A 25,656-nucleotide genomic window follows, 5' to 3' on the forward strand; every position below is an offset into this window, starting at 1 on the left:
CTGTCTCAGAGAAGGAATTCCTCCTTGTATCTGTCTTAAAAGGGTGACCCATCATTCTGAGATTATACACCATGGTCCAACACTCTCTCACAAGGGGAAGCAGTCTGCAGCGACCCCATCAAGTCTAAGAACCTAGTATCTTTCAATGAGATCACTTTGATTCTTCTAAACAGTGATTCCTGGGGCATTCCACAAGTTGTTGGCTGTCATTCCTGAAAATGCCCCCCTTTATCTGAACTCTCTATCTTCTGTCAGGGAATGGAGCTGGGAAATGATTGAATGATAGAGCAGGCTCGATGGACTGAATGGCTTAACTCTGCTTCTATATATTAGGATTTTTTTTATCCTCTCCCACTCTTGAGAGTTTTTTCTTGATGTAAATTATAATTAGGACCTGTATTTTCCCTTCCCACGTGGTTAAAGATGCCCTACAACGCATCTCGTCCACATCCCGCACCTCTGCCCTCAAACCCCACCCGTCCAATTGTAACAAGGACAGGTACCTCCTGGTCCTCACCTTCCACCCTACCAACCTCCACATAAACCAAATCATCTGCCAACATTTCTGCCACCTCCAAACAGACCCCACCACCAGGGATATATTTCCCGCCCCACCACTTTCCGCCTTCCACAAAGACCGTTCCCTCCGTGACTACCTGGTCAGGTTGACACCCCCCTACAACCCACCCTCCCGTCCCGGCACCTTCCCCTGCCACCACAGGAATTGCAAAACCTGTGCCCACACCTCCTTCCTCACCTTCATCCAAGGCCCTAAAGGAGCCTTCCACATCCATCAAAGTTTTACCTGCACATCCACCAATATGATTTATTGTATCCGTTGCTCCCGATGCGGTCTCCTCTACATGGGGGAGACTGGGTGCCTCCGAGCAGAGCGCTTTAGGGAACATCTCTGGGACACCCGCACCAATCAACCCCACCACCCTGTGGCCCAACATTTCAACTCCCCCTCCCACTCAGCTGAGGGCATGTAGGTCCTGGGCCACCTCCACCGCTGCTCCCTCACCATCAGACGCCTGGAGGAAGAACGCCTCATCTTCCGCCTTGGAACACTTCAACCCCAGGGCATCAATGTGGACTTCACCAGTTTCCACATTTCCCCTCCCCCCACCTTACCCCAGTTCCAACCTTCCAGCTCAGAACCATCCTCATGACCTGTCCTACTTGTCAATCTTCCTTCCCACCTATCCGCTTCACCCTCCTCTCTGACCTATCACCTCCATCCCCACCTCCATTCCCCTATTGTACTCTTGGCTACCTGCTCCCCAGCCCCACCCTCTCTCATTTATCTCTCCACCCCGGAGACTCCCTGCCTCATTCCTGATGAAAGGCTTTTGCTTGAAACATTGATTTTCCTGCTCCTCGGATGCTGCCTGACCTGCTGTGTTTTTCCAGCACCACTCTGATCCAGACTCTGATCTCCAGCACCTGCAGTCCTCCCCTTCACCCAGAGTTAGAGCCCCTCAGATCCCTTTGTTCTGAATTCCCACTTCAAACAACACTTTCAGCCTGAAATTGTAACATTCAGCCGATCCCTATTACATGCCCATCCCTGTGCCAAAGCCCCTCAGGATTTTCCAAACCCAATAAGCGCACCCTGCAGCCTCCAACACCCAAGACTATGCAACCTCTCTGTACAGCTCAAACCCTCTAATCCCATCTTTATAAATCTTTTCTAAACCCTTTCAAGTTTAACAACATCTTTCCTATAGCAGGGAGACCAGAATTGAATGCAGGGTTCCAAAAGTGACCTCACCAATGTCCTGAACAGTTGTAGCTTGGTGTCCCAACTCTAATCCTCAATGCACTGACCAACGAAGCAGTGCTGGTTTACTTTATCAAGAGGATAGATGTTATCATATGTAGCCTCATGTCACATGTGGCTGCCTCCTCCTTGAAATTTAAAGACCAAACTTCCAGGTTAAGACCACCTTTCACATCACAGGACATTCCAATCTGAAGTGCAGTCACTGTTCTAACGTAGAGAACACGAAAACTATTTTATGCAAAGCCATAGTGAGGTTTTTTTTTAACTGGTGTTGGCCAAGGGATACATATTTGCGATGCTGCTTTGAAAATCCACTTGGCCTCTTTAAAGGAGCCACGTAATTTTTTTTGTTGTCTGCCTGAGAGTGAACACTACACCCCAAACAGAACAGCCCTCTGTCAGTATTGCATTGCAGCATCAGCCTGAACTGTGTCCTCAAAATGCTGAAGTAATACTTGAATAGTCTCTTGAATCATAGTGTTAAGAACAGGTTTAACAGAAAATCAGATAATGCTCAGAGAAAAACTATAGGGAAATTTATTGGGGAATGGAGCTAACTGCTTTGGTCTTCAAAGGTATTGATATAGACTGAGTAGGATAAATTCTTCTGTACTGTGCAACTTAATTAGCAGAATGTTCCCCTCCTTGGGGGTGGTGAGAAACGTGGTAAGGAGGGGAAATAATTCTGTGAGATGGTCCTGTTTCGAGGCAGACCCTTTTCTTAGCACTTTATAGAACATAGAACGTGAAACATAAAAATCATGGAACAGGCCCTTCGGCTCACGATGTTGTGCCAAGGATTATTCCTAATCTAAAACAAAATAACCTAACGTACACACACCTCTCAACTCACTGCTGTCCATGTGTATGTCCAGCTGTTGCTAAAATGTCTCTAATGACTCTGCTTCACTAATTAAGTTCTGTGAAGAAGGTCCATTGTGACTCATTACCATAAGGAATGACTAGAGTAAGATTAGGACTAATCAAGGATAGATAGTGGGAAGTTGTGTGTTGAGTCAGAGGAGATAGAGGAAGTGCTTTTCATCAGCATTCATATTAGAAAAAGACAATGTTGTTGAGGAGAAGACTGAAGAACAGGCTACAAGACTAGGCAGGATTGAGGTTCACAGGGAGGAGGTGTTAGCCATTCTGTAAAAATAGATATGTTCCCTGGGCCAGATGGGAATTGTCCTAGGATTCTCTGGGAATCCAGCGAGGGGATTGCTGAGCCTTTGGCTTTGATCTTTATGTCATCATTGTCGACAGGAATAGTGCCAGAGACAGGAGGATAGCAAATGTTGTTCCCTTGTTCAAGACACCCCAAGTAATTACAGACTGGTGAGCCTTACTTCAGTTGTGGGTAAAGTGTTGGAAAAGGTTATAAGAGAGAGGATTTATAATCATCTAGAAAGGCAGAAGTTGATTATGGATAGTCAACATGGTTTTGCGAAGGGTAGGTCGTGCCTCACAAACCTTATTGAGTTCTTTGAGAAGTGACCAAACAGGTGGATGAGAGTAAAGTAGTTGATGTGGTGTATATGGATTTTAGAACGGCATTTGATAAGGTTCCCCACGGTGGGCTATTGTACAAAATACAGAGGCATGGGATTGAGGGTGATTTAGTGGTTTGGATCAGAAATTGGCTAGCCAGAAGACAGAGGGTGGTGGTTGATGGGAAATGTTCATCCTGGAGTTCAGTTACTAGTGGCGTACCACAAGGGTCTGTTTTGGGGCCACTGCTCTTCGTCATTTTTATAAATGACCTGAATGAGGTAGTAGAATGATGAGTGAGTAAATTTGCAGATGAGACTAAGGTTGGTAGAGTTGTGGATAGTGCTGAAGGATGTCGTAGGTCACAGAGGGACATAGATAAGCTGCAGAGCTGGGCTGAGAGGTGACAAATGGAGTTTAATGTGGAAAAGTGTGAGGTGTTTCACTTTGGAAGGAACAACAGGAATAAAGAGTACTGGGCTAATGGTAAGATTGTTGGCAGTGTAGATGAGCAGAGAAATCTCGGTGTCCATATACATAGATCCCTGAAAACATCCACCCAGGTTGAGAGGGTTGTTAAGAAGGCATATGGTGTGTTAGCTTTTATTGGTAGAGGGATTGTTTTGGAACCATGAGATCATGCTACAGCTGTACAAAACTCTGATGCGGCCGCATTTGGAGTATTGTGCACAGTTCTGGTCATCGCATTCTAGGAAGGATGTAGAAGCTTTGGAAAGGGTTCAGAGGAGATTTACCAGGATGTTGTCTGATATGCAGGGAAAGTCTTAGAAGAAAGGGCTGAAGGACCTGAGGCAGTTTTCATTAGAGACAAGAAGGTTGAGAGGTGACTTAATTGAGACATATAAGATAATCAGAGGACTAGATAGGGTGGACAGGGAGAGAAGTTTTCCTTGGATGGTGATGGCTTGCATGAGGGGGAATAGCTTTAAATTGAGGGGTCTTAGATATAGGACAGATGTCAGAGGTAGTTTCTTTACTCAGAGAGTAGTAGGGGCTTGAAACACACTGCCTGCAACAGTGGTAGACTCACATTTGAATGATCATTGGATCAGCACATGGATGAGAATGGAATTGTGTAGGTTAGATGGGCTTCAGATTGGTTTCACAGATCAGTACAACATCAAGGGTGTATGTGCCTATACTGCGCTGTAAATTTCTATGTTCTAACTGGGTCAATGGGCTCCAGACTGGCAGCTGGAGTTTAATTTGGATAAATGAAATATTTCATTTTGCTAAACAAAGAAGGGCAAAACTTATATATTTAATGGTAGAGCCCTGGAAAATGTTGTACAGAAGAGAGATCTATGGGCTCAGGTACATAATTTGAAATTTGCGTCACAGGTAGACAGGGTGGTTAAGAAGGCATTATGCAGACTTGCCTTCATTGCTCAGACCTTTGAGTATAGGTATTGGGACATCATGTTGAGGTTGAGGAGGATATTGGTGAGGCCTCTTCTGCATTACTGTGTGCAGTTCTGGTTGCCCAGTTATAGGAAGGATATTATTGACATTTCAGTAAACACCACCCACATCCTCCACCTCAATCTTGACCTTCGTTTCCCCGGCCATCGACACCTTTATCTTCACCATGGACATCCCCCTATACGCATCCATCCCCCATTGTGAAGGCCTCCAAGCCCACCATTTCTTCCTCTCCCACTAACCCAACCAGTTCCTTCCAACGACACACTCATTCGATTGCCCTCACCCTCAACAACTTCTCCTTTGAATCCTCCCACTTCCTTCAGATCAAAGGAGTAGCCATGGGCACCCACGTGGGCTCCAGTTATGCCTGCTTCTTCGTTGGATACATGGGAAAAGTCCATCTTCCGCAATTACACCAGCACCATTCCCACCTTTTTCTCCACGACATCGATGACTGCATTGGTGCCACCTTATGCTCCCATGAGAGGTTTGAACAGTTTATCAACTTCATGAACCCCACCTTCTGCCCTGAGCTCAAGTTCACCTGGACCATCTTGGACACCTCCCCTTCCTTCAGACATCTACTTCAAACCCACCGACCCTCACAGCTACCTGGACTACACCTTCTCCCATGCCCCCCCCCCATAAAAATGTTATTGCATATTCCCAATTCCTCTGCCTCTGCCTCTGCCATATTCGCTCCCAGGAGGAGCAATTCCACTCCAGGACATCTCAGATGACATCCTATTTCAAGGAGCACAATTTCCCCTCCCATGTGGTCAACAATGCCCTCTCCTCCACTTCCCACACCTCGGCCCTTGAACCACATCCTTCCAATTGCAACAAGGATAGAACACCACCTTGGTCCTCACCTTCCACCCCACTAATATCCAGACACTGCGCATCATCCTCCGCCATTTCAGCCACCTACGGTCAGACCCCACCACCAGAGATATATTTCCCTCTTCACCCCTATCAGCATTCCACAGAGACCATTCCCTCCGCGACTCCCTCATAAGGTATACTCCCCCGACCAACCCACCCTCCACTGCCAGCACCTCCCCTTGCTGCTGCAGAGGCATAAAAACTGCGCCCACACCTCCCCCCTCACCTCCCCCACACCTCCCCCACACCTCCCCCCTACCACCCCCTCCCCTACCCCACACATCCCTTCTCACCTCCCCCAGACCTCCCCATCACCTCCCCCACACCTCCCCAAAACCTTCACCCACACCTCCCCCCACGCCTCCCCCTCACCTCCCCCTCACCTCCCCCCACACCTCCCCCTCACCTCCCCCTCACCTCTCCCCACACATCCCCCTCACCTCCCCCTCACCTCCCCCCTCACCTCCCCACACACCTCCCCCTCACCTCCCCCTCACCTCTCCCCACACATCCCCCTCACCTCCCCCTCACCTTCCCCCCTCACCTCCCCACACACCTCCCCCTCACCTCCCCCTCACCTCTCCCCACACATCCCCCTCACCTCCCCCTCACCTCCCCCTCACCTCTCCCCACACATCCCCCTCACCTCCCCCTCACCTCCCCACACACCTCCTCCCACACCTCCCCCCCACTTCTCCCTACACCTCTCCCCTCACCTCCCCTCACCTCCACCCTCAACTCCCCCACCCCCCTCACCTCGCCCCTCACATTGCCCCACACCTCCCCTCACACCTCCCCCACACCTCCCCACACACCTCCCCCTCACCTCCCCGACACCCCCTTGCACGCCTCCGCCTCACATCCCCCCACACTTCGCCCCTCACTCCCCCACACCTCCCCCACACCTCCCCCCTCACCTCCCCCACATCTTCCCCCTCACTTCCCCCCTCACCTCTCCCCTTACCTCCTCCCAAACATCCCCCACACCTCCCCCTCACCTCTCCCCCACACATCCCCCCTCACCTCCTCCTCACCTCCACCCTCATCTCCCCCACACCTCCCCCCACACCTTCCCCATTACCTACCTAGGCGGAAGATGAGGCGCTCTTCCTCCAGCCGTTGTGTTGCTATGGTCTGGCAATGGAGGAGTCCAAGGACCTGCATGTCCTTGGTGGAGTGGGAGGGGGAGTGTTGAGCCACGGGGTGGTTGGGTTGGTTGGTCCGGGTGTCCCAGAGGTGTTCTGTGAAACGTTCCACAAGTAGGTGGCCTGTCTCCCCAATATAGAGGAGGCCACATCGGGTGCAGTGGATGCAGTAAATGATGTGTGTGGAGGTGCAGGTGAATTTGTGGTGGATATGGAAGGATCCCCTTGGGGCCTTGGAGGGAAGTAAGGGGGGGGGGGGGGATGTGTGGGCGCAAGTTTTGCATTTCTTGCAGTTGCAGGGGAAGGTGCCGGGAGTGGAGGTTGGGTTAGTGGGGGGTGTGGACCTGACAAGAGAGTCACGGAGGGAGTGGTCTTTTCGGAACGCTGATAGGGGAGGGGAGGGAAATATATCCCTGGTGGTGGGGTCCATTGGAGGTGGCGGAAATGACGACGAATGATGTGATGTATCTGGAGGTTCGTGGGGTGGCAGGTGAGGACCAGTGGGGTTCTGTCCTGGTGGCGGTTGGAGGGGCGGGGTTCAAGGGTGGAGGAGCGGGAAGTGGAGGAGATGCGGTGGAGAGCATCGTCGATCACGTCTGGGGGGATATTGCGGTCTTTGAAGATGGAGGCCATCTGGGTTGTTCGGTATTGGAACTGGTCCTCCTGGGACACTCTCCTCATTACTGAAGAAGGGCTCATGCCCGAAACGTCGATTCTCCTGCTCCTTGGATGCTGCCTGACCTGCTGTGCTTTTCCAGCAACACAATTGCAGCATATGCTAGTATGGGGTTCATGAGCAATGCCAGTGTGGGGATCCTGAGTCATGCCAGCGTGGTGTTCCTGAGTCATGCCAGTGTGGTGTTCCTGAGTCATGCCTGTGTGGGGTTCCTAAGCTATGCCAGTGACGGTTTCCTGAGCAATGCCAGTGTGGGGTTCCTGAGCAATGCCAGTGTGGGATTCCTGACCCTGCTAGTAATGCCAGTGTGGGGTTCCTGAGCCATGCCAGTGTAGGGTTCTGGAAACATGCCAGTGTGGGGTCCCTGAGATATGCCAGTGTGCTGATCTTGTGCCTTGCCAGTGAGGTGTTCCTGAGCAATACCAGTGTGGGGTTCCGGAGCAATGCCTGTGTGGGTTTCCTGAGCAATGCCAGTGTGTAGTTCCTGAGCAATGCCAGTGTGGGGTTCCTGTGATATGCCAGTATGGGGTTCCTGAGCCATGTCAGTGTGGTGTTCCTGAGATATGTCAATGTGGGGATCTTGGGCAATGCCAGTGACAGGATCCTTGGCCATGCCAGTGTGGTGTTTCTGTGCCTTGCCAGTGTGGTGTTCTTCAGCAATGCCAACGTGGGGTTCCTGAGTGTCATGCCAGTGAGGGTTTTCTGAGCCATGGCAGTGTGGTCGTCCTGAGCCATGTCAGTATGGGGTTCCTCCGCCATGCCAGTGTGGGGTTCCTCAGCAATGCCACTATGGGATTCCTGAGCAATGTAGTATAGGGTTCCTGAGTGTCATGCCAGTGAGGGTTTCCTGAGCCATGGCAGTGTGGTCTTCCTGAGCAATGCCAGTGTGGGGTTCCTGAGCATCATGCCAGTTTGACTTTCCTGTGCCATGCCAGTGAGGGTTTCCTGAGCTATGCCAATGTGGTCTTCCTGAGCAATGCCAGCATGGAGTTCCTGAGCAACATGCCTGTGAGGGGTTCCTGAGCAATGCCAGTGTGGTGTTCCTGATCCTTGCCAGTGTGGGGTTCCTGAGCATCATGCCAGTGTGGTGTTCCTGAGTCATGCCAGTGTGGGGCTCCTGAGCAATGCCAGTTTGGGGTTCCTGAGCCATGCCAGTGTGATCGTCCTGAGCCATGCCAGTGTAGGGATCCCGAGCAATGTCAGGGTGGGGTTCCTGAGCAATGCCAGTGTGGAGTTCCTGAGTATCATGCCAATGTAGTGTTCGTGAGTCATGCCAGTGTGGGGTTACTGAGCCTTGCCAGCATGGGTTCCTGAACAATGCCAGTGTGGGGTTCCTGAGCATCATACAAGTGTGGGGTTCCTGAGTATCATGCCAGTGTAGGGTTCCTGAGCAATGCCAGTGTGGTGTTCCTGAGCATCATACAAGTGTAGGGTTCCTGAGTATCATGCCAGTGTGGGGTTCCTGAGCAATGCCAGTGTGGGGTTCCTGAGCCATGCCAGTGTGGTGTTCCTGAGCAATGCCAGTGTGGTGTTCCTAAGTAATGCGTGTGAGGAGTTCCTAAGCAATGCCAGTGAGGGGTTCCTGACCAATGCCAGTGTGGGGTTCCTGAGCAATGACAGTGTAGGGTTCCTGAGCAATGCCAGTGACAGGGTTCCTGAGCAATGCCAGTGTGGGGTTCCTGAGCATCATGCCAGTGACAGGGTCCTGTGCAATGCCTGTGAGGGTTCCTGAGCAATGCCTGTGTGGGGTTCCTGAGCAATGCCTGTGTGGAGTTCCTGAGCAATGCCAGTGGGGTGTTCCTAAGCAATGCCTGTGTGGGGTCCCAGAGCTGTGCAAGTGTGGGGTTCCTAAGTCATGCCAGTGTAGGGTTCCTGAGCCACACCAGTATGGGGTTCCTGAACAATGCCAGTGTGGTGTTCATGAGCTATGCCAGTGTGGGGTTCCTGAGCAATGCCAGTGTGGGGTTCCTGAGCAATGCCTGTGAGGGATTCCTGAGCCATGCCAGTGTGGTGTTCCTGAGCATCATACAAGTGTAGGGTTCCTGAGTATCATGCCAGTGTGGGGTTCCTGAGCAATGCCAGTGTGGGGTTCCTGAGCCATGCCAGTGTGGTGTTCCTGAGCAATGCCAGTGTGGTGTTCCTAAATAATGCGTGTGAGGAGTTCCTAAGCAATGCCAGTGAGGGCTTCCTGACCAATGCCAGTGTGGGGTTCCTGAGCAATGACAGTGTAGGGTTCCTGAGCAATGCCAGTGACAGGGTTCCTGAGCAATATCAATGTGGGGTTCCTGAGCAATGCCAGTGTGGGGTTCCTGAGCATCATGCCAGTGACAGGGTCCTGTGCAATGCCTGTGAGGGTTCCTGAGCAATGCCTGTGTGGAGTTCCTGAGCAATGCCAGTGGGGTGTTCCTAAGCAATGCCTGTGTGGGGTCCCAGAGCTGTGCCAGTGTGGGGTTCCTAAGTCATGCCAGTGTAGGGTTCCTGAGCCACACCAGTATGGGGTTCCTGAACAATGCCAGTGTGGTGTTCATGAGCTATGCCAGTGTGGGGTTCCTGAGCAATGCCAGTGTGGGGTTCCTGAGCAATGCCTGTGAGGGATTCCTAAGCGATGCCAGTGTGGGGTTCCTGAGCATCATGCGAGTTTGAGGTCCTTGTGCCATGCCAGTGAGGGTTTCCTGAGCTATGCCAGCGTGATTTTCGTGAGCAATGGCAGTGTGGGGTTCCTGAGTGTCATGCCTGTGAGGGGTTCCTGAGCAATGGCAGTATAGGGTTCCTGAGCCTTGCCACTGTGGGGTTCCTGAACAATGCCAGTTTGGTGTTCCTGAGTCTTGCCAGTGTGGGGGTCCTGAGAAATGCCAGTGTGGGGTTCCTGAGCATCATACCAGTGTGGGATTCCTGAGTATCATGCCAGTGTGGGGTTCCTGAGCACCATGCCAGTGACAGGGTCCTGTGCAATGCCTGTGAGGGGTTTCTGAGCAATGCCTGTGTGGGGTTCCTGAACATCATGCCAGTGTGTTGTTCCTGAGCAATGCCAGTGTGGGGTTCCTGAGCAATGCCAGTGTGGTGTTCCTGAGCAATGCCTGTGTGGTGCTCCTGAGCAATGCCAGTGTAGGATTCCTGAGCCATGCCAGTGTGGTGTTCCTGAGCCATGCCAGTGACAGAGTCCTGTGCAATGCCTGTGAGGGGTTCCTGAGCAATGCCAGTGTGATGTTCCTGAGTAATGCCAGTGTGGGATTCCTGAGCAATGCCTGTGAGGGGTTCCTGGGCATCATGCCAGTGACAGGGTCCTGTGCAATGCCTGTGAGGGGTTCCCGAACAATGCCTGTGTGGGGTTCCTGCGCATCGGGCCAGTATGTTATTTCTGAGCAATGCCAGTGTGGTGTTCCTGAGCAATGCCTGTGTGGGGTTCCTGAGCAATGCCAGTGTGGGGTTCCTGATCAATGCCCGTGTGGGATTCCTGTGTCATGCCAGTGTGGTGTTCCTGAGCCATGCTAGTGACAGGGTTCTGTGCAGTGCCTCTGAGGGGTTCCTGAGCAATGCCAGTGTGGGATTCCTAAGCAATGGCAGTGTGGGGTTCCTGAGCAATGTCACTGTGGGGTTCCTGAGCAATGCCTGCGAGCGGTTCCTGAGCAATGGCAGTGTGGGGTTCCTGAGCAATGCCACTGTGGGGTTCCTGAGCAATGCCTGCGAGTGGTTCCTGAGCAATGCCAGTGTGGGGTTCCTGAGCATCATGCCAGTTTGAGGTTCATGTGCAATGCCAGTGAGTGTTTCCTGAGCTATGCCAGTGTGGCCTTCCTGAGCAATGCCAGTTTGGGGTTCCTGTGCAATGCCTGTGAGGGGTTCCTGAACAATGCCAGTGTGGGGTTTTTGAGCAATGCTTGTGAGGGATTCCTGAGCTATGCCTGTGAGGGGTTCCTGAGCAATGCCAGTAACAGGGCTCCTGAGCAATGTCTGTGAAGGGTTCCTGAAAAATGCTAGTGACAGGGTTCCTGAGCAATACCAATGTGGGGTTCCTAAGAAATGCCTGTGAGGGGTTCCTGAGCAATGCCAGTGTGGGGTTCCTGAGCAATGCCAGTGACAGGGCTCTGTGCAATGCCAGTGAGGGGCTTCTCATCTCCCTCCTGATTTCAGCTAAAGATCTGGGGGATGAAGTGACGAACCACTTCCTGCAGAATAACCAGCCTCCCTACTCCAGTCAGCACAACCTTACGAGTGATTTCTCCGCTGGATGCTGCTCCCAGTGTTGTGTTTCATGAAAGGCCCATACTACTCTGATATTATTGGTACAGTTCCTGTTAATCCAATAAGATTCAACTTTATTTCCTCGTATCTCACCTACATTATATGGGAGATGGAAAGATAAACTTTGTTGGATTGAGAAGGATTTGATTCTCCTGCTAGTTCAGTTGTCTTATTGTCACTTTGTCTCATGTGAAGTCAATCGAAGAGAATAAGAATTAGGCACTTCACTAATCCAGTCAATAATTTTTACTGACAAAACATTATGGAAATATTAGCTTTTGTGAGATTTTCCGACCTGCTTATTTCAAAGACAGCACAGTTATCATCTTGGGAAAAGACAACTGAGCTAATGCCAGGCCCTTTATAATCTGCTTCCCAGAAGGCCACCTGACCCATCGAGTCCATGCTCTTCATTCATTCGTTCGTTCATAGCTCTGTGCATTATCACATCAAATACCTTCAGTGCTTTACAAAATTCACTACATTTTCAGTGCAATGACTATTGTGATATAGACTAAATTAAGTTGTTAAAATAAATAAACACAAATATAAAGTGGCATGATGTGAGGTGATTGGAGGTTCCCCTCCAGTGCTTGTAGGGTCAGTGTCACACAGGGGGTTATAGCTGTAAATGATCCAATCAGTTCCAACAGCAGCACCTAAAGACAGGGGTGAATGGTAGAGCAGTACATCCCACGACAGTAGGGATCCAACATCTGCTGTCACATTTCTGTTTCTGCCAGCAATGAATCTTCAAGGTGTGTTGACATGAGGATAGCCTGTGATTCCGGATCTGTAGACAAAGAGATAGCTGCAGTCAGAGCAAGTAATGCAGAACTCTGAACAAAACGACACCTCAGACTTTTTAAGTGAAGCTTATTCTTTGAATCAGCACAGTGCTGTTTAAGTTGCTGCATTTATCTGTGTTCCAATACTAAAGGGTGCACTTCCTGCTGCACTGCAGCCTCAGTGTCAGCACCAGGCTGGCAGCTTCATTAAACCATACAAGCTTGCTTCAGACAAATAATAAATGATAAAGTTGCTAAGTCTCCTGATACCCCCGAAGTCAAGAGTGTGTTGCTGGAAAAGCACAGCTGCTCAGGCAGCATCTGAGGAGCAGGAGAATCGATGTTTCAGGCAGAATTGGAATGAGACTGGCTGACAGCCCTGAAAGATTCACATAGTATTGTGTGGAAAGTCCTGCGCGTGCACACTTTGTGAAATGCTCTGCCAGTAAAAAATGTGGCAATGCTTAAGTAAGCATAATAAAGACCAAAAGATATAAGAGCAGGATTAGACCATTTGGCCCATTGGATTGGCACTGCTATTTGATTATGGCTGATATGTCTCTCAACCCTATTCTCCTGCCTTTTCCCCATAACCCTCGATCCCCTTACTAATCCAGAACCTATCTATTGCTCTCCTGAATGCATTCAAAGATTTGTTCTCCACTGCCCTCTGCAGCATTGAGTTCCACAGATTCACCATTCTCTGGCTGAAGAAATTCCTCTTTTTTTCAGTTTTAAAGGATTTTCCCTCCGCTCCGATACTGTCCCCTTGGATCCTAGTCTCTCCTACTAGTGGAAACATCTCCATGTCCACCCTATCCAGACTATTCTGTAAGTTTCAATCAATTTCCTTAACCTCCTTCTAAACTCAATCGACTACAGACCCAGAGTCTTCAACCGCTCCTCATACGATGAGCCCTTCATCCCTGAGCTCATTCTTGTAAACCTCCTCTGGACCCCCCTCCAATGCCAAAAATTCCTTCCTTGGATACAGGGCCCAAAATTGTTCACAATATTCCAAATGCAGTCTAATCAGAGTCTTACAAAGTCTCAGCGGCACTTCTCTGCTTCTGCTTTTGAGCACTCGGAAATAATTGCTAACATTGCATTTGCCTTCTTAACCACCAGCTGAAACTGCATCTTATAGAATCATAGAGTCATAGAGATATACAACACGGAAATAGACCCTTTGGGCCAACTTGTCCTTGCTGACCAGATATCCCAACCCAATCTAGTCCCACCTGCCAGCACCTGGTCCATATCCCTCCAAACCCTTCCCATTCATATACCTATCCAGATGCCTCTTAAAAGTTGCAATTGTACCAGCCTCCACCACTTCCTCTGGCAGCTCATTCCATACACATACTACTCTCTGCATGAAAAAGTTGCCCCTTAGGTCTCTTTTATATCTTTCCCCTCTCACTCTAAACCATGCCCTCTAATTCTGAACTCCCCCATCCCAGGGAAGAGACTTTGTCTATTTACCCTATCCATGCCCCTCATAATTTTGTAAACCTCTATAAGGTCACCCCTCAGCCTCCGATGTTCCAGGGAAAACAGCCCCAGCCTATACAACTTCTCCCTATAGCTCAAATCCTCCAACTCTGGCAACATCCTTGTAAATCTTTTCTGAACTCTTTCAAGTTTCACAACATCTTTCCGATAGGAAGGAGTCCAGACTAGCATGCAAAATTCCAACAGTGGCCTAACCAATGTCCTGTACAGCTGCAATATGACCTCCTAACTCCTGTACTCAATACTCTGACCAGTAAAGGAAAGCATACCAAACGCCTTCTTCACTATCCTATCTACCTGCGACTCCACTTTCAAGGAGCTATGAACCTGCACTCAAGGTCTCTTTGTTCAGCAACACTCCCTAGGACGTTACCATTAAGTGTATAAGTCCTGCTAAGATTTGCCTTCCCAAAATACAGCACCTCGCATTTATCTGAATTAAACTCCATCTGCCACTTCTCAGCCCATTGGCCCATCTGATCAAGACCCTATTGTAATCTGAGGTAACCTTCTTCGCTGTCCACTACACCTCCAATTTTGGTGTTATCGGCAAACGTATTAACTACATCTCTTATGCTCTCATCCAAATCATGTATATAAATAATGAAAAGTAGAGGACCCAGCACCGATCCTTGTGGAACTCCACTGGTCACAGGCCTCCAGTCTGAAAAGCAACCCTCCACCACCACCCTCTGTCTTCTACCTTTGAGTCAGTTCTGTATCCAAATGGCTGGTTCCCCCTGTATTCCATGGGATCTAATCTTGCTAACCAGTCTCCCATGGGGAACCTTGTCGAACGCCTTACTGAAGTCCATATAGATCACGTCCACCACTCTGCCCTCATCAATCCTCTTTGTTACTTCTTCAAAAAACTCAATCAAGTTTGTGAGACATGATTTCCCACGCACAAAGCCATGTTGACTATCCCTTGCCTTTCCAAATACATGTACATCCTGCCCCTCAGGATTCCCTCCAACAACTTGCCTACCACCGACGTCAGGCTCACTGGTCTATAGTTCCCTGGCTTGTCCTTACCACCCTTCTTAAACAGTGGCACCACGTTTGCCAACCTCCAGTCTTCCAGCACCTCACCTGTGACTATCGATGATACAAATATCTCAGCAAGAGGCCCAGCAATCATTTCCCTAGCTTCCCACAGAGTTCTAGGGTACACCTGATCAGATCCTGGGGAACCTTAAGAGAATCCTGAACTAGGACTCTGAAGTCCCTTTGTGCTTTCGATATCCAAAGTCTTTCCCCATTTAGAAAATAGTCTATGCCTCTATTTTTTTCTCCTGAAATGTATACCCTCACATTTTGCCACATTGTATTCCATCTGCCACTTCTTTGCTGTTTGGCTGGTGTGTCTACATCTTTCTGCAGCCTCCCTGCTTCTCCAACACTACCTATCTTTATATCATTTGCAAACTTAGCAACAATGCCCTTAGTTCCTTCATCCAGATTGTCAATGTGTAACATGAATAGTTGTGGTCCCAACACCGACCCCTGTGGAACTTCATGAGTCACCAGCTGCCACATCTACCCTGTCAAGACTCTTCAGGAGTTTATATATTTTAATAAAGTCACTTCTTAATGTTCTGAACTCCAGCTGATACCTGTCCAACCATTCCTCATAAGAAAACTCGACCATTCAAGGAACTAATAAGGCAAACTTTCTCTGAACTGCCTCCAATACATTTATATCCTTTCTTAAATTTGGTGACTAATACTGTGCACAATAGTCCAGAGTTGGTTGGTCTCCAATAGCTTTAGTCACCATCCTTTTAGGTCAAAGGTCTATAAATCAAGCCAGTGAAATGTACCACCCATCCCCATTGACTTCCAAGCGAAATATAATGCCACGCTGAGACAGATTTTAGATGTTGTTTAATTTATGAGAGTGAAGAAAAAATTTACAAGGATGTTGCCGGGAGTGGAGGATATTTTGACTTATAGGGAGAGGCTGAATAGGCTGGGCTTTTTTCTCTGGATCATTGGAGTTGAAGGGGTGATCTTTTAGATCTTTTAGGGGCATGAATCGAGTGAATAGCCCAAGTCTTTTTGTGAGAGTGGGGTAGTGCAAAACTAGAGGGTGAGAGGGGACCTATCTGAATGTTTATATCAATGGGAAGGGTTTACAGGAATATGGGCCAATTGATGATCGAGAGTCTGGTGCTTCGACATTTGCTCCTCGGAAGCTGCCTGACCTGCTGCGCTTTTCCAGCACCACCCTCTCGACTCTGATCTCCAGCATCTGCAGTCTTCACTTTCTCCTATGGGCCAAATGATGTCAAATGGGACTAAGTCAAATTGGGATGTCTGGTTGGTGCAGATGAGTTGGACTACAAGGTCTGTTTCTGTGCTGTGTGACTCTATGTAGTCTCATCACTGCCCTGTACACTATGTCTGAAGCATAATCATCCCACTTTTGTATTCAATTCCCCTTGTGATAAATTATAACATTCTATTAGCTTTCCTAAATACTTGCCTTCCCTGAATATTAACTTCTTTGCAATTCAACATGGGAACACCCAGATCCTGCTGAACTCAGAGCTCTGCAATCTCTCAGCTTGAAGATAGTACACTTCCTTTTTATTCTTTTTGCATATTTTCCTAAAGTTTATCTCATTTAGACAGTACGGTCATAAGACATATCAGCAGAAATAAGCCATTTGACTCAAGTCTCCTCTGTCATTCCACAAGATCACGGCTGATCTGATAATCCTCAATTCCAGTTTACTGACTTACCCTTGATTCCCTTAATGATTAGAAATCTATCTAGCTCAACGTTGAATATACTTAACAATCCAATGTCAACAGCCCTCTGTTGTAATGAATTCCACAGCTTCACCATCCTCTGACAGAAAACAATATATGCTCGAGAGGTTGTTTAGCTGGAGGAAGTTAGAAATATGGGGCAGGGAGTATGGCCAATTGAAGACTCTGATGAAATTTAGAATTAAATTTAGACCTTGGCTGAACTGGCAATCTATGGACACTAGTGATAGATAATTAGGAGTTTGACACAAGTTAGAATAAGTATAAAACTCAAAGCCAGCCAGGAGAGTATTGAAACCTGCACTGTTCTCGTGAAAAAGCCCCAGTTTTGAGGTTTTTGTGTTTGTCTTTCCTTACTTATATGCAAATAGCAATGACTGAATCCCAGGACACTGGGAAATCAGTTTACCCAATTGTAAAGAAATCAGGAAATAAAAAGTGCTGATCTATCTATTTTTTAAAATATTTGCGATGGGGGAGTTGTTGACCAAGTTGGTATTTATTGGTCACTCCCAGTTGCTCTTAAAAAGCAAAAGTGGCAGCTGTCTTCAGCTACTGGTAGTCATTTAATGCAATTGAATAGGATACTTCAGTGGTTAGGATTCAGCTACATTCGTAAGGGTCTTGAGCCACATGTGGCTGGCCTGGGGAAGAGTGGAGGTTTACTTCCTTAAAGACAGTATCGAACTAAATAAGTTTATACTCTCACTCAGCAGATTCATGAACACTTTATTGATACCAACATTTTCATTTTCAGATTAAATTTATTTTGAATTTCATCATTAGGAATTGAACTCTAATTATTTTGGAATACTGCATGAGATTCTGGTCTCCCTGCTAGAAGAAGGATTTGTGAAACTTGAAAGGGTTCAGAAAAAACTTACAAGGATATTGCCAGGGTTGGAGATTTTGAGCTATAGGGTGAAGTTGAATAGGCTGGCGCTATTTTCTCTGGAGTGTTGGGAGGGTGAGGAGTGACCTGAAATAGGTTGGATCATCATGAGGGGCAGGGAGAGGGTGAATAGACAAGGACTTTTCTCTGGGGTGGGGTAGACTAAAACTAGATGGCATAGGTTTAAAGTGAGAGGGGAGAGATTTAACAGTGACCTAAGGGGCAACCTTTTCACACAGGGTGGTGCGTGTGTGGAATGAGCTGCCAGAGGAAGTGGTGAAGGCTGGTACAATTACAACATTTAAAAAGTACCTGGATGGGTATTTGAATTGGAAGGGTTTAGAGTGAAATGGGCCTAATGCTGGCAAATGGGACTAGATTAATTTTGTATATCTGGTTGGCATGGGAGAGTTGGACTGAGGGATCTGTTTCCATGCTGTACATCTCTGTGACTCTATAATTCCTCATCATCACTGGCTTAAATGCTTGAACTCCTTACTCTGAAATGAGGCCCTATGGTCGTCAAGTCTCTCACAAGAGCAAAGTACCTTTCCACATCCATCCTATCAAACCCCCTGAGAATCTGAAATGTTTCAATAAGGTCTCCTTTGATTCTTCTAATCTCTGATAAGTACAAGCCCACCTACTCAACCTTTCCTCATAAAATCTCTCCATCTCTGGATCAAACTGAATGAACATTCTCTGAACTTCCTCCAAAGCCACTGTGTCTTTCCTTAGACCAAGTGGACCAAAACTGTTCACAGTAGTGAAGCTGTGACCTGAAGAACAAACCTCCCTATTTTTAATACACCATTTCCTTTAAAATATAGATCAATATTCCATTTACCTTCCTTGCTTTCCTCTGAACTTGGATTATAGCTTTTTGTGATTCATGTACCGAGCCCCCAAATACTTTAGTGCGACAGTTTTTTGTTGTACTTTCCTCGTTTTTGTCTCTAACATTTCTCCAATGACAGCTATTAAGCTACCTTGTCTATAGTTGTCTGTTTCTTGTCTCCGGCACATTCTGAATAAATGTGTTACATTGGAAGCTTTCCAAAGGTCTGAGACATTTCCAGAATCTAAGGATTGAGATTGATATTGAAATTGGTATTGACACTGGCTCTAATGTAACGAGGGGTACGTTGGGTTCCAAGAGATCAATTGTCTTAGGGGATTCTCTCGTCCGAGGTACAGACAGATGTTTCTGTGGCCAGCAGTGAAAAAGCAGAATGGTGTGTTGTTTCCCTGGTGCCAGGATCAAGGATGTCTCAGTGAGGGGGCAGAATGTTCTCACGGAGGAGAGGGGTCAGCAAGAGGTCATTGTCCACATTGGAATCAACGACATAGGAAGGGTAAAGGTTAAGATTCTGAAGGGAGATTACAGACAGCTAGGCAGGAATTTAAAAAGGAGGTCCTCGAGAGTAGTAATATGTGGATTACTCCCAGTGCTATGAGCTAGTGAGGGCAAGAATAGGAGGATAGAGCAGATGAATGCATGGCTGAGGAGCTGGTGTATGGGAGAAGGATTCACATTTTTGGATCATTGGAATCTCTTTTGAGGTAGAAATGACCTGTAAAAGATGGATGGATTGCATGTAAATTGGAAGGGGACTAATATACTGGCAGGGAGATTTGCTAGAGCTGCTCGAGAGGATTTAAACTAGTAAGGTGGGGGTGGGGAGATAGTGAGGAAACATTTCAATGTGAGACTGGTACAGTTGAGAACAGAAGTGAGTCAAACAGTCAGAGCAGGCAGTGACAAGGTAGGACTAATAAATTAAACTGCATTTATTTCAATGTAAGGGGCCTAACAGGGAAGGCAGATGAACTCAAGGGTATGGTTAGGAACATGGGACTGGGATATCATAGCAATTACGGAAACATGGCTCAGGGATGGGCAGAGCTGAAAATGTGTTGCTGGAAAAGCGCAGCAGGTCAGGCAGCATCCAAGGAGCAGGAGAATCGACGCATTTCCAAACCCCCTCCCCCAAGTCCCTCCTCCCTACCTTTTATCTCAGCCTGCTTGGCACACTTTCCTCATTCCTGAAGAAGGGCTCATGCCCGAAACGTCGATTCTCCTGCTCCTTGGATGCTGCCTGACCTGCTGCGCTTTTCCAGCAACACATTTCCAGCTCTGATCCCCAGCATCTGCAGTCCTCACTTTCTCCTCAGGGTTGGGCAGGACTAGCAGCTTAATGTTCCAGGATACAAATGCTACAGGAAGGATAGAAAGGGAGGCAAGAGAGGAGGGGGAGTGGCATTTTTGATAAGGGATAGCATTACAGCTGTGCTGAGGGAGGATATTCCTGGAAATACATCTAGGGAAGTTATTTGGGTGAAACTGAGAAATAAGAAAGGGATGATCACCTTATTGGGATTGTACTATAGACCCCCGAATACTCAGAGAGAAATTGAGAACAAACTTGTAAGGCGATCTCAGAAATCTGTAAGAAAAATAGGGTGGTTAGGTAGGGGATTTTAACTTTCCAAACATAGATTTGGACTGCCATAGTGTTAAGGGTTTGGATGGAGAGGAATTTGTTAAGTGTGTACAAGAAAATTTTCTGATTCAGTATGTGGATGTCCCTACTAGAGAAGGTGCAAAACTTGACCTACTCTTGGGAAATAAAGCAGGGCAGGTGACTGAGGTGTCAGTGGGGGAGCACTTTGGGGCCAGCAACCATAATTTATTAGTTTTAAAATAGTGATGGAAAAGGATAGACCAGATCTAAAAGTTGAAGTTCTAAATTGGAGAAGGGCAAAAAGGGGACATGAGATAGCTTTGGCAAATAGAATTAAGGAAAATCCAAAGGGTTTTTACAAATACATTAAGGACAAATGGGTAACTAGGGAGAGAATAGGCCTCCTCAAAGATCAGCAAGGCGACCTTTGTGTGGAGCCGCAGAAAATGGGGGAGATATTAAATGAGAATTTTGCATCAGTATTTACTGTGGAAAAGGATATGGAAGATATAGAATGTGGGGAAATACATGGTGACAACTTGCAAAATGTCCATATTACAGAGGAGGAAGTGCTGGATGTCATGAAATGTGTAAAGGTGGATAAATCCCCAGGACCTGATCAGGTGTACCCTAGAACTCTGTGGGAAGCTAGAGAAGTGATTGCTGGGCCTCTTGCTGAGATATTTGTATCATCGATAATAACAGGTGAGGTGCTGAAAAACTGAGGTTGGCAAACATGGTGCCACTGTTTAAGAAGGGTGGTAAGGACAAGCCAGGGAACTATAGACCAGTGAGCCTGACCTCAGTGGTGGGCAAGTTGTTGGAGGGAATCCTGAGGGACAGGATGCACGTGTATTTGGAAAGGCAAGGACTAATTAGGGATAGTCAACATGGCTTGTCCATGGGAAATCATGTCTCACAAACTTGATTGAGTTTTTTGAAGAAGTAACAAAGAGGATTGATGAGGGCAGAGTGGTGGACATGATCTATATGGACTTCAGTAAGACATTTGACAAGGTTCCCCATGGGAGACTGATTAGCACAGTTAGATCTCATGGAATACAGGGAGAACAAGCCATTTGGATACAGAACTGGCTCAAAGGTAGAAGACAGAGGGTGGTGGTGGAGGGTTGATTTTCAGACTGGAGGCCTGTGACCAGTGGAGTGCCACAAGGATCGGTGCTGGGTCCTCTACTTTTTGTCATTTACATAAATGCTTTGGATGCGAGCATAAGAGGTACAGTTAGTAAGTTTGCAGATGATACCAAAATTGGAGGTGTAGTGGACAGCAAAGAAGGTTACTTCAGATTACAACAGGATCTTGACCAGATAGGCCAATGGGCTGAGAAGTGGCTGATGAAGTTTAATTCAGATAAATGCAAGGTGCTGCATTTTGGGAAAGCAAATCTTAGCAGGACTTATACACTTAATGGTAAGGTCCTAAGGAGTGTTGCTGAACAAAGAGACCTTGACGTGCAGGTTCATAGCTCTTTGAAAGTGGAATCGCAGGTAGATAGGATAGTGAAGAAGGCGTTTGGCATGCTTCCCTTTATTGGTCAGAGTATTGAGTACACAAGTTGGGAGGTCATGTTGCAGCTGTACAGGACATTGGTTAGGCCACTGTTGGAATATTGCGTGCAATTCTGGTCTCCTTCCTATCGGAAAGATGTTGTGAAACTTGAAAGGGTTCAGAAAAGATTTACAAGGATCTTGCCAGGGTTGGAGGATTTGAGCTATAGGGAGAGGCTGAACAGGCTGGGGCTGTTTTCTCTGGAGCTTCGGAGGCTGAGGGGTGACTTTATAGAGGTTTACAAAATTATGAGGGGCATGGATAGGGTAAATAGGCAAAGTCTTTTCCTTGGGGTTGGGGAGTCCAGAACTAGGTTTAGGGTGAGAGGGGAAAGATATAAAAGAGACCTAAAGGGCAACCTTTTCACACAGAGGGTGGTACATGGATGGAATGAGCTGCCAGAGGAAGTGGTGGAGGCTGGTACAATTGCAACATTTAAGATGCATTTGAATGGGAATATGATTAGGAAGGGCTTGGAGGGATATGGGCCAGGTGCTGGCAGGTGGGACAAGATTGGTTTGGGATATCTGGTCGGCATGGACGGGTTGGACCGAAATGTCTGTTTCCATGCTGTATATCTTTATGATTCTATGATTCCAGGAAGATTATTAAAACTATCTTTGTGGCTATTTCTTTTAAAATCAAGCCATGGCAACCTATTAGACTTTAGCCCCATTGGTTTCCCTTGTACTTTTTCTCAAGCTGTTGTTATTGTGATGTTTCTTCACCCACTTCACCCACTTCTTATCTCTCCATTACTTTTTCTTCATCTTCATTTTCTAAGGCTTTCACTTTGGCCACTATCTTCCAGCTTACATATGAAAGCAAAAGGCTGAAACGTTTGCAGTGATCTTCAGCCAGAAGTGCTGAGCGGGTGATTTATCTTGGCCTTCTCCAGTGGATGATCTACCTTCTCCAGTGGTCCCCAGTATCGCAGATGACAGTCTTCAACCAATTCGATTCACTCCACCTGATATCAAGGAATGACACTGGATACTGAAAAACCAAGGGCCCTGACAATATTCCGGCAACTGAAGTGAAGATTTGTGCTCCAAAACTTGCCACTACCCTAGCCAAACTGTTCCAGTATAGCTACAACACTGTCATCTACCCAACAATGTGGAAAATTGTCCAGGTATGACCCGTACACACAAAAACAGGACAAATCTAACCTGGCAAATTACCACCCTATCAGTCTACTCCATCCTGACTTGGAAATATATCACTGTTCCTTCAGTGTCGTTATGTCAAAATCCTGGAATTCCTTCCATAAGGGAATTGCGGGTCAACCTACAGCACAGGGACTGCAGCATTTCCAAGAAGGAAGCTCACCACCAGGTTCTTAAGGACAAGTAGGACCGGGTAATAACTGCTGGCCAGCCAACGAAGCCTGTATTGCACCCACCAATAAAAAGGAAATCTTGTTATAACTGTGCAGGGTGTTAATGAGTCTGTACCTGGAGAACTACATCCAGTTTTGGTCTCTGTATCCAAAAAAAATTACACTGGAATTGGAGGCAGTTCAAAAGAGAATCAGTAGGCTGATTATTGGGAAGAAGGCCTTGATTGGATAGATGTTGAGAAAATGGCTCCACGAGCTGGGGAGTCTTGAACTTGGGCACTGTTAGAGAATAAAGAAACACTTACAACTGAGATATAAATAGATTTCTTCTCTTAAGAGGGTAGTGAACATTTGGAATTTTCCATCTCAGAGAGTTGAGGAAGCTAGATCACTGAAATCATTTGAAGATGGGTAAGATAATTTTTGATAAATCAGGGATTTGGGGCCTATAAAGAGCTGGTACCAAATAGGAACTGAGGCCTGTGGAAGGTCAGCCATAATCTACAGAATGTAGGGGCAGACTTGAAGGCAAAGTGGCTTCCTCCGGCTGTTATTTGTTACAGTCTTATGTTTTGATGATCGAGGAAACAGAGTGAAGAACAGGAATGGAAATAGATGATTAAATAGAGTAAGCAGTCAGATGGAGCAGCTGACTGGAGAATAATATTGCTAGGAATACATAGAAAACCTACTCAGGTGTCAGTATCGACTTTAAACCACCAAGGAAGAAAAATTTGTACTTGTTTAGCACCTAACCATATCTCCGAGAAACATTCAAAAGTGTGTTTCTTTGAGCTAATGTAGTGACTCTAATGGATTACCATACTCTCTAGCATACATGTCAGAACAGTGACATGTTGGGTACTCATCAGAATCCATTCCCATCTGTGACAGTCATAGATTCTGTCAGCAACATCCACTCCTTCTGATGTCAGAGATATGTATAACAGGTCTTTGGCCTGATGTACCCCACACCCACAATAGCTGACACATATTTAAGCACATTTCCTCACTGCTCTGAGCAATCCAGATTTCCTTTTGTCTTTCTGCATCTTCTTGCCCTTCATTCTCATTTTCCTCCTCTTCCTCTCCCTCAGAAAGTAGATCAGAGATTTGCTGCTGGAGTTCCAAGCTGATATTATTTTCTGCTAGGATGAGCGTCCGTAATGAGGTGGGATAATTCTCTACCATGTCCAGAAATATCTGAGAGGGACAAAACAAATTCAGAATTATTGATCTGGGAGGGAATCTCACTGTACTATTTTACAAAATAACATGACACCCCAAACTTATCATGAACAATACCCACTTCCATACAGCAATTTCAATGCTTTCACTGAGTATGGGTTAGAAGGTCTCAACCAGACCCTGGGAAGCATTGGGGATCAGAGTGAATAAAGCCAAGAACTATGGATGCTGGAAATTTGAAACTAAACAGAAATTTCTGGAGAAACTCTGCAGATCTGGCAGCATCTGTGGAGAGAAAACAGAGTGAATGTTTCAAATTCAGTGACCCTTCTTCAGAATAGTTCTGAATACCATAATTTGTCACTTAATTCCCGAGTTGAATTTCTGAAGTATGAATTTAAGTCAAAAACAGTAGCTAATTAGACTTCCTTCTTGCAACCATTGTAAAATGTAGATTTAGATTCTGTTGAATCTTTACTGGCACAAAAGATCCCATTGAGTTGAAATACTTCATTTGTTAAATCTCGACCAATGTTTTAAATTAATATAAAATGCTTAAATAATGCCCTTTCTAGTTCAAAGATGAACAGCATAGGAGCCAATCATTAAGCCATCATGCCTGTGTCTGATACTAAAAGGGTTAATGTTGAAGACTGCATTAAGATCCTCTTCATCTCGTGCCATCACGCTGGCTTGGCAGAACAGTGAAGGACCTTATGGATTGGTGACCTAAATCCCACAGGTTTCCCCATACATCAGTAACAAAGATTATCTTATATAGTAACTTGTACCTGATTGCTAACATGCAATAAATTCTTGTTACAAATGCCTCTGTGTCCATCAGATCTTGACTTGATCCTAGACTTTCTGGTCCGGAGGTGAGAATGCTACCACTATACCATAGGACAAAGGTAAGCAATCATTCTTGTTCAAACTCAGTTAGTGGCAGCACTCTACCCCAGCTGCAAACTGCCAGCAGTTGACATTCTGTACCAAATATGACTTTGTGATCAGTGGTAGGTACTGTTGACTCACACTACCAAGTAATAACTGTGAGATGTCAGTGGAACCATGAACAACACTAAACATTTATAGCTTTAAAGACTTTATGGCTTTAAGAAAGATTTAGACAATTGCAGGGTGGCACAGTGGCTCAGTGGTTAACACTGCTGCCTCACAGCACCAGGGACCCAGGTTCAATTCCAGTATCGGGCGACTGTCTGTGTGGAGTTTGCACGTTCTCCCAGTGTCTGCGTGGGTTTCCTCTGGGTGCTCTGGTTTTCTCCCACAGTCCAAAGATGTGCAGGTTAGGTGAATTGGCCATACTAAATTGCCCATAGTGTTCAGTGCATCATCAGAGGGAAATGGGTCTGGGTGGATTATTCTTCAGAGGGTCAGTGTGGACTGGTTGGGCTGAAGGGTCTGTTTCCTCACTGTAGGGAATCTAGTC

The 25,656-nt window shown here is 46.9% G+C and overlaps 1 protein-coding gene across 2 annotated transcripts in view; it reads right to left on the reverse strand.

Moving 5' to 3' along the window:
* Positions 1–11,899: 11,899 nt before the first annotated feature.
* The window catches only part of lrrc73 (leucine rich repeat containing 73), a 47,659-nt gene continuing 33,902 nt past the window's right edge, over positions 11,900–25,656 (reverse strand). For both annotated transcript variants that reach the window (XM_072550691.1, XM_072550690.1), the window contains 2 exons: positions 24,032–24,221; positions 11,900–12,461 (listed from right to left, as the gene is read on the reverse strand). In XM_072550691.1, the coding sequence (XP_072406792.1) occupies positions 12,391–12,461; positions 24,032–24,221 (261 nt within the window). In that variant the 3' untranslated portion in view covers positions 11,900–12,390. The remainder of the gene's footprint in view (positions 12,462–24,031; positions 24,222–25,656) is intronic.

The sequence above is a fragment of the Chiloscyllium punctatum genome, chromosome 3 (assembly GCF_047496795.1).
Source record: "Chiloscyllium punctatum isolate Juve2018m chromosome 3, sChiPun1.3, whole genome shotgun sequence".
Classification (NCBI taxonomy): Eukaryota; Metazoa; Chordata; class Chondrichthyes; order Orectolobiformes; family Hemiscylliidae; genus Chiloscyllium; species Chiloscyllium punctatum.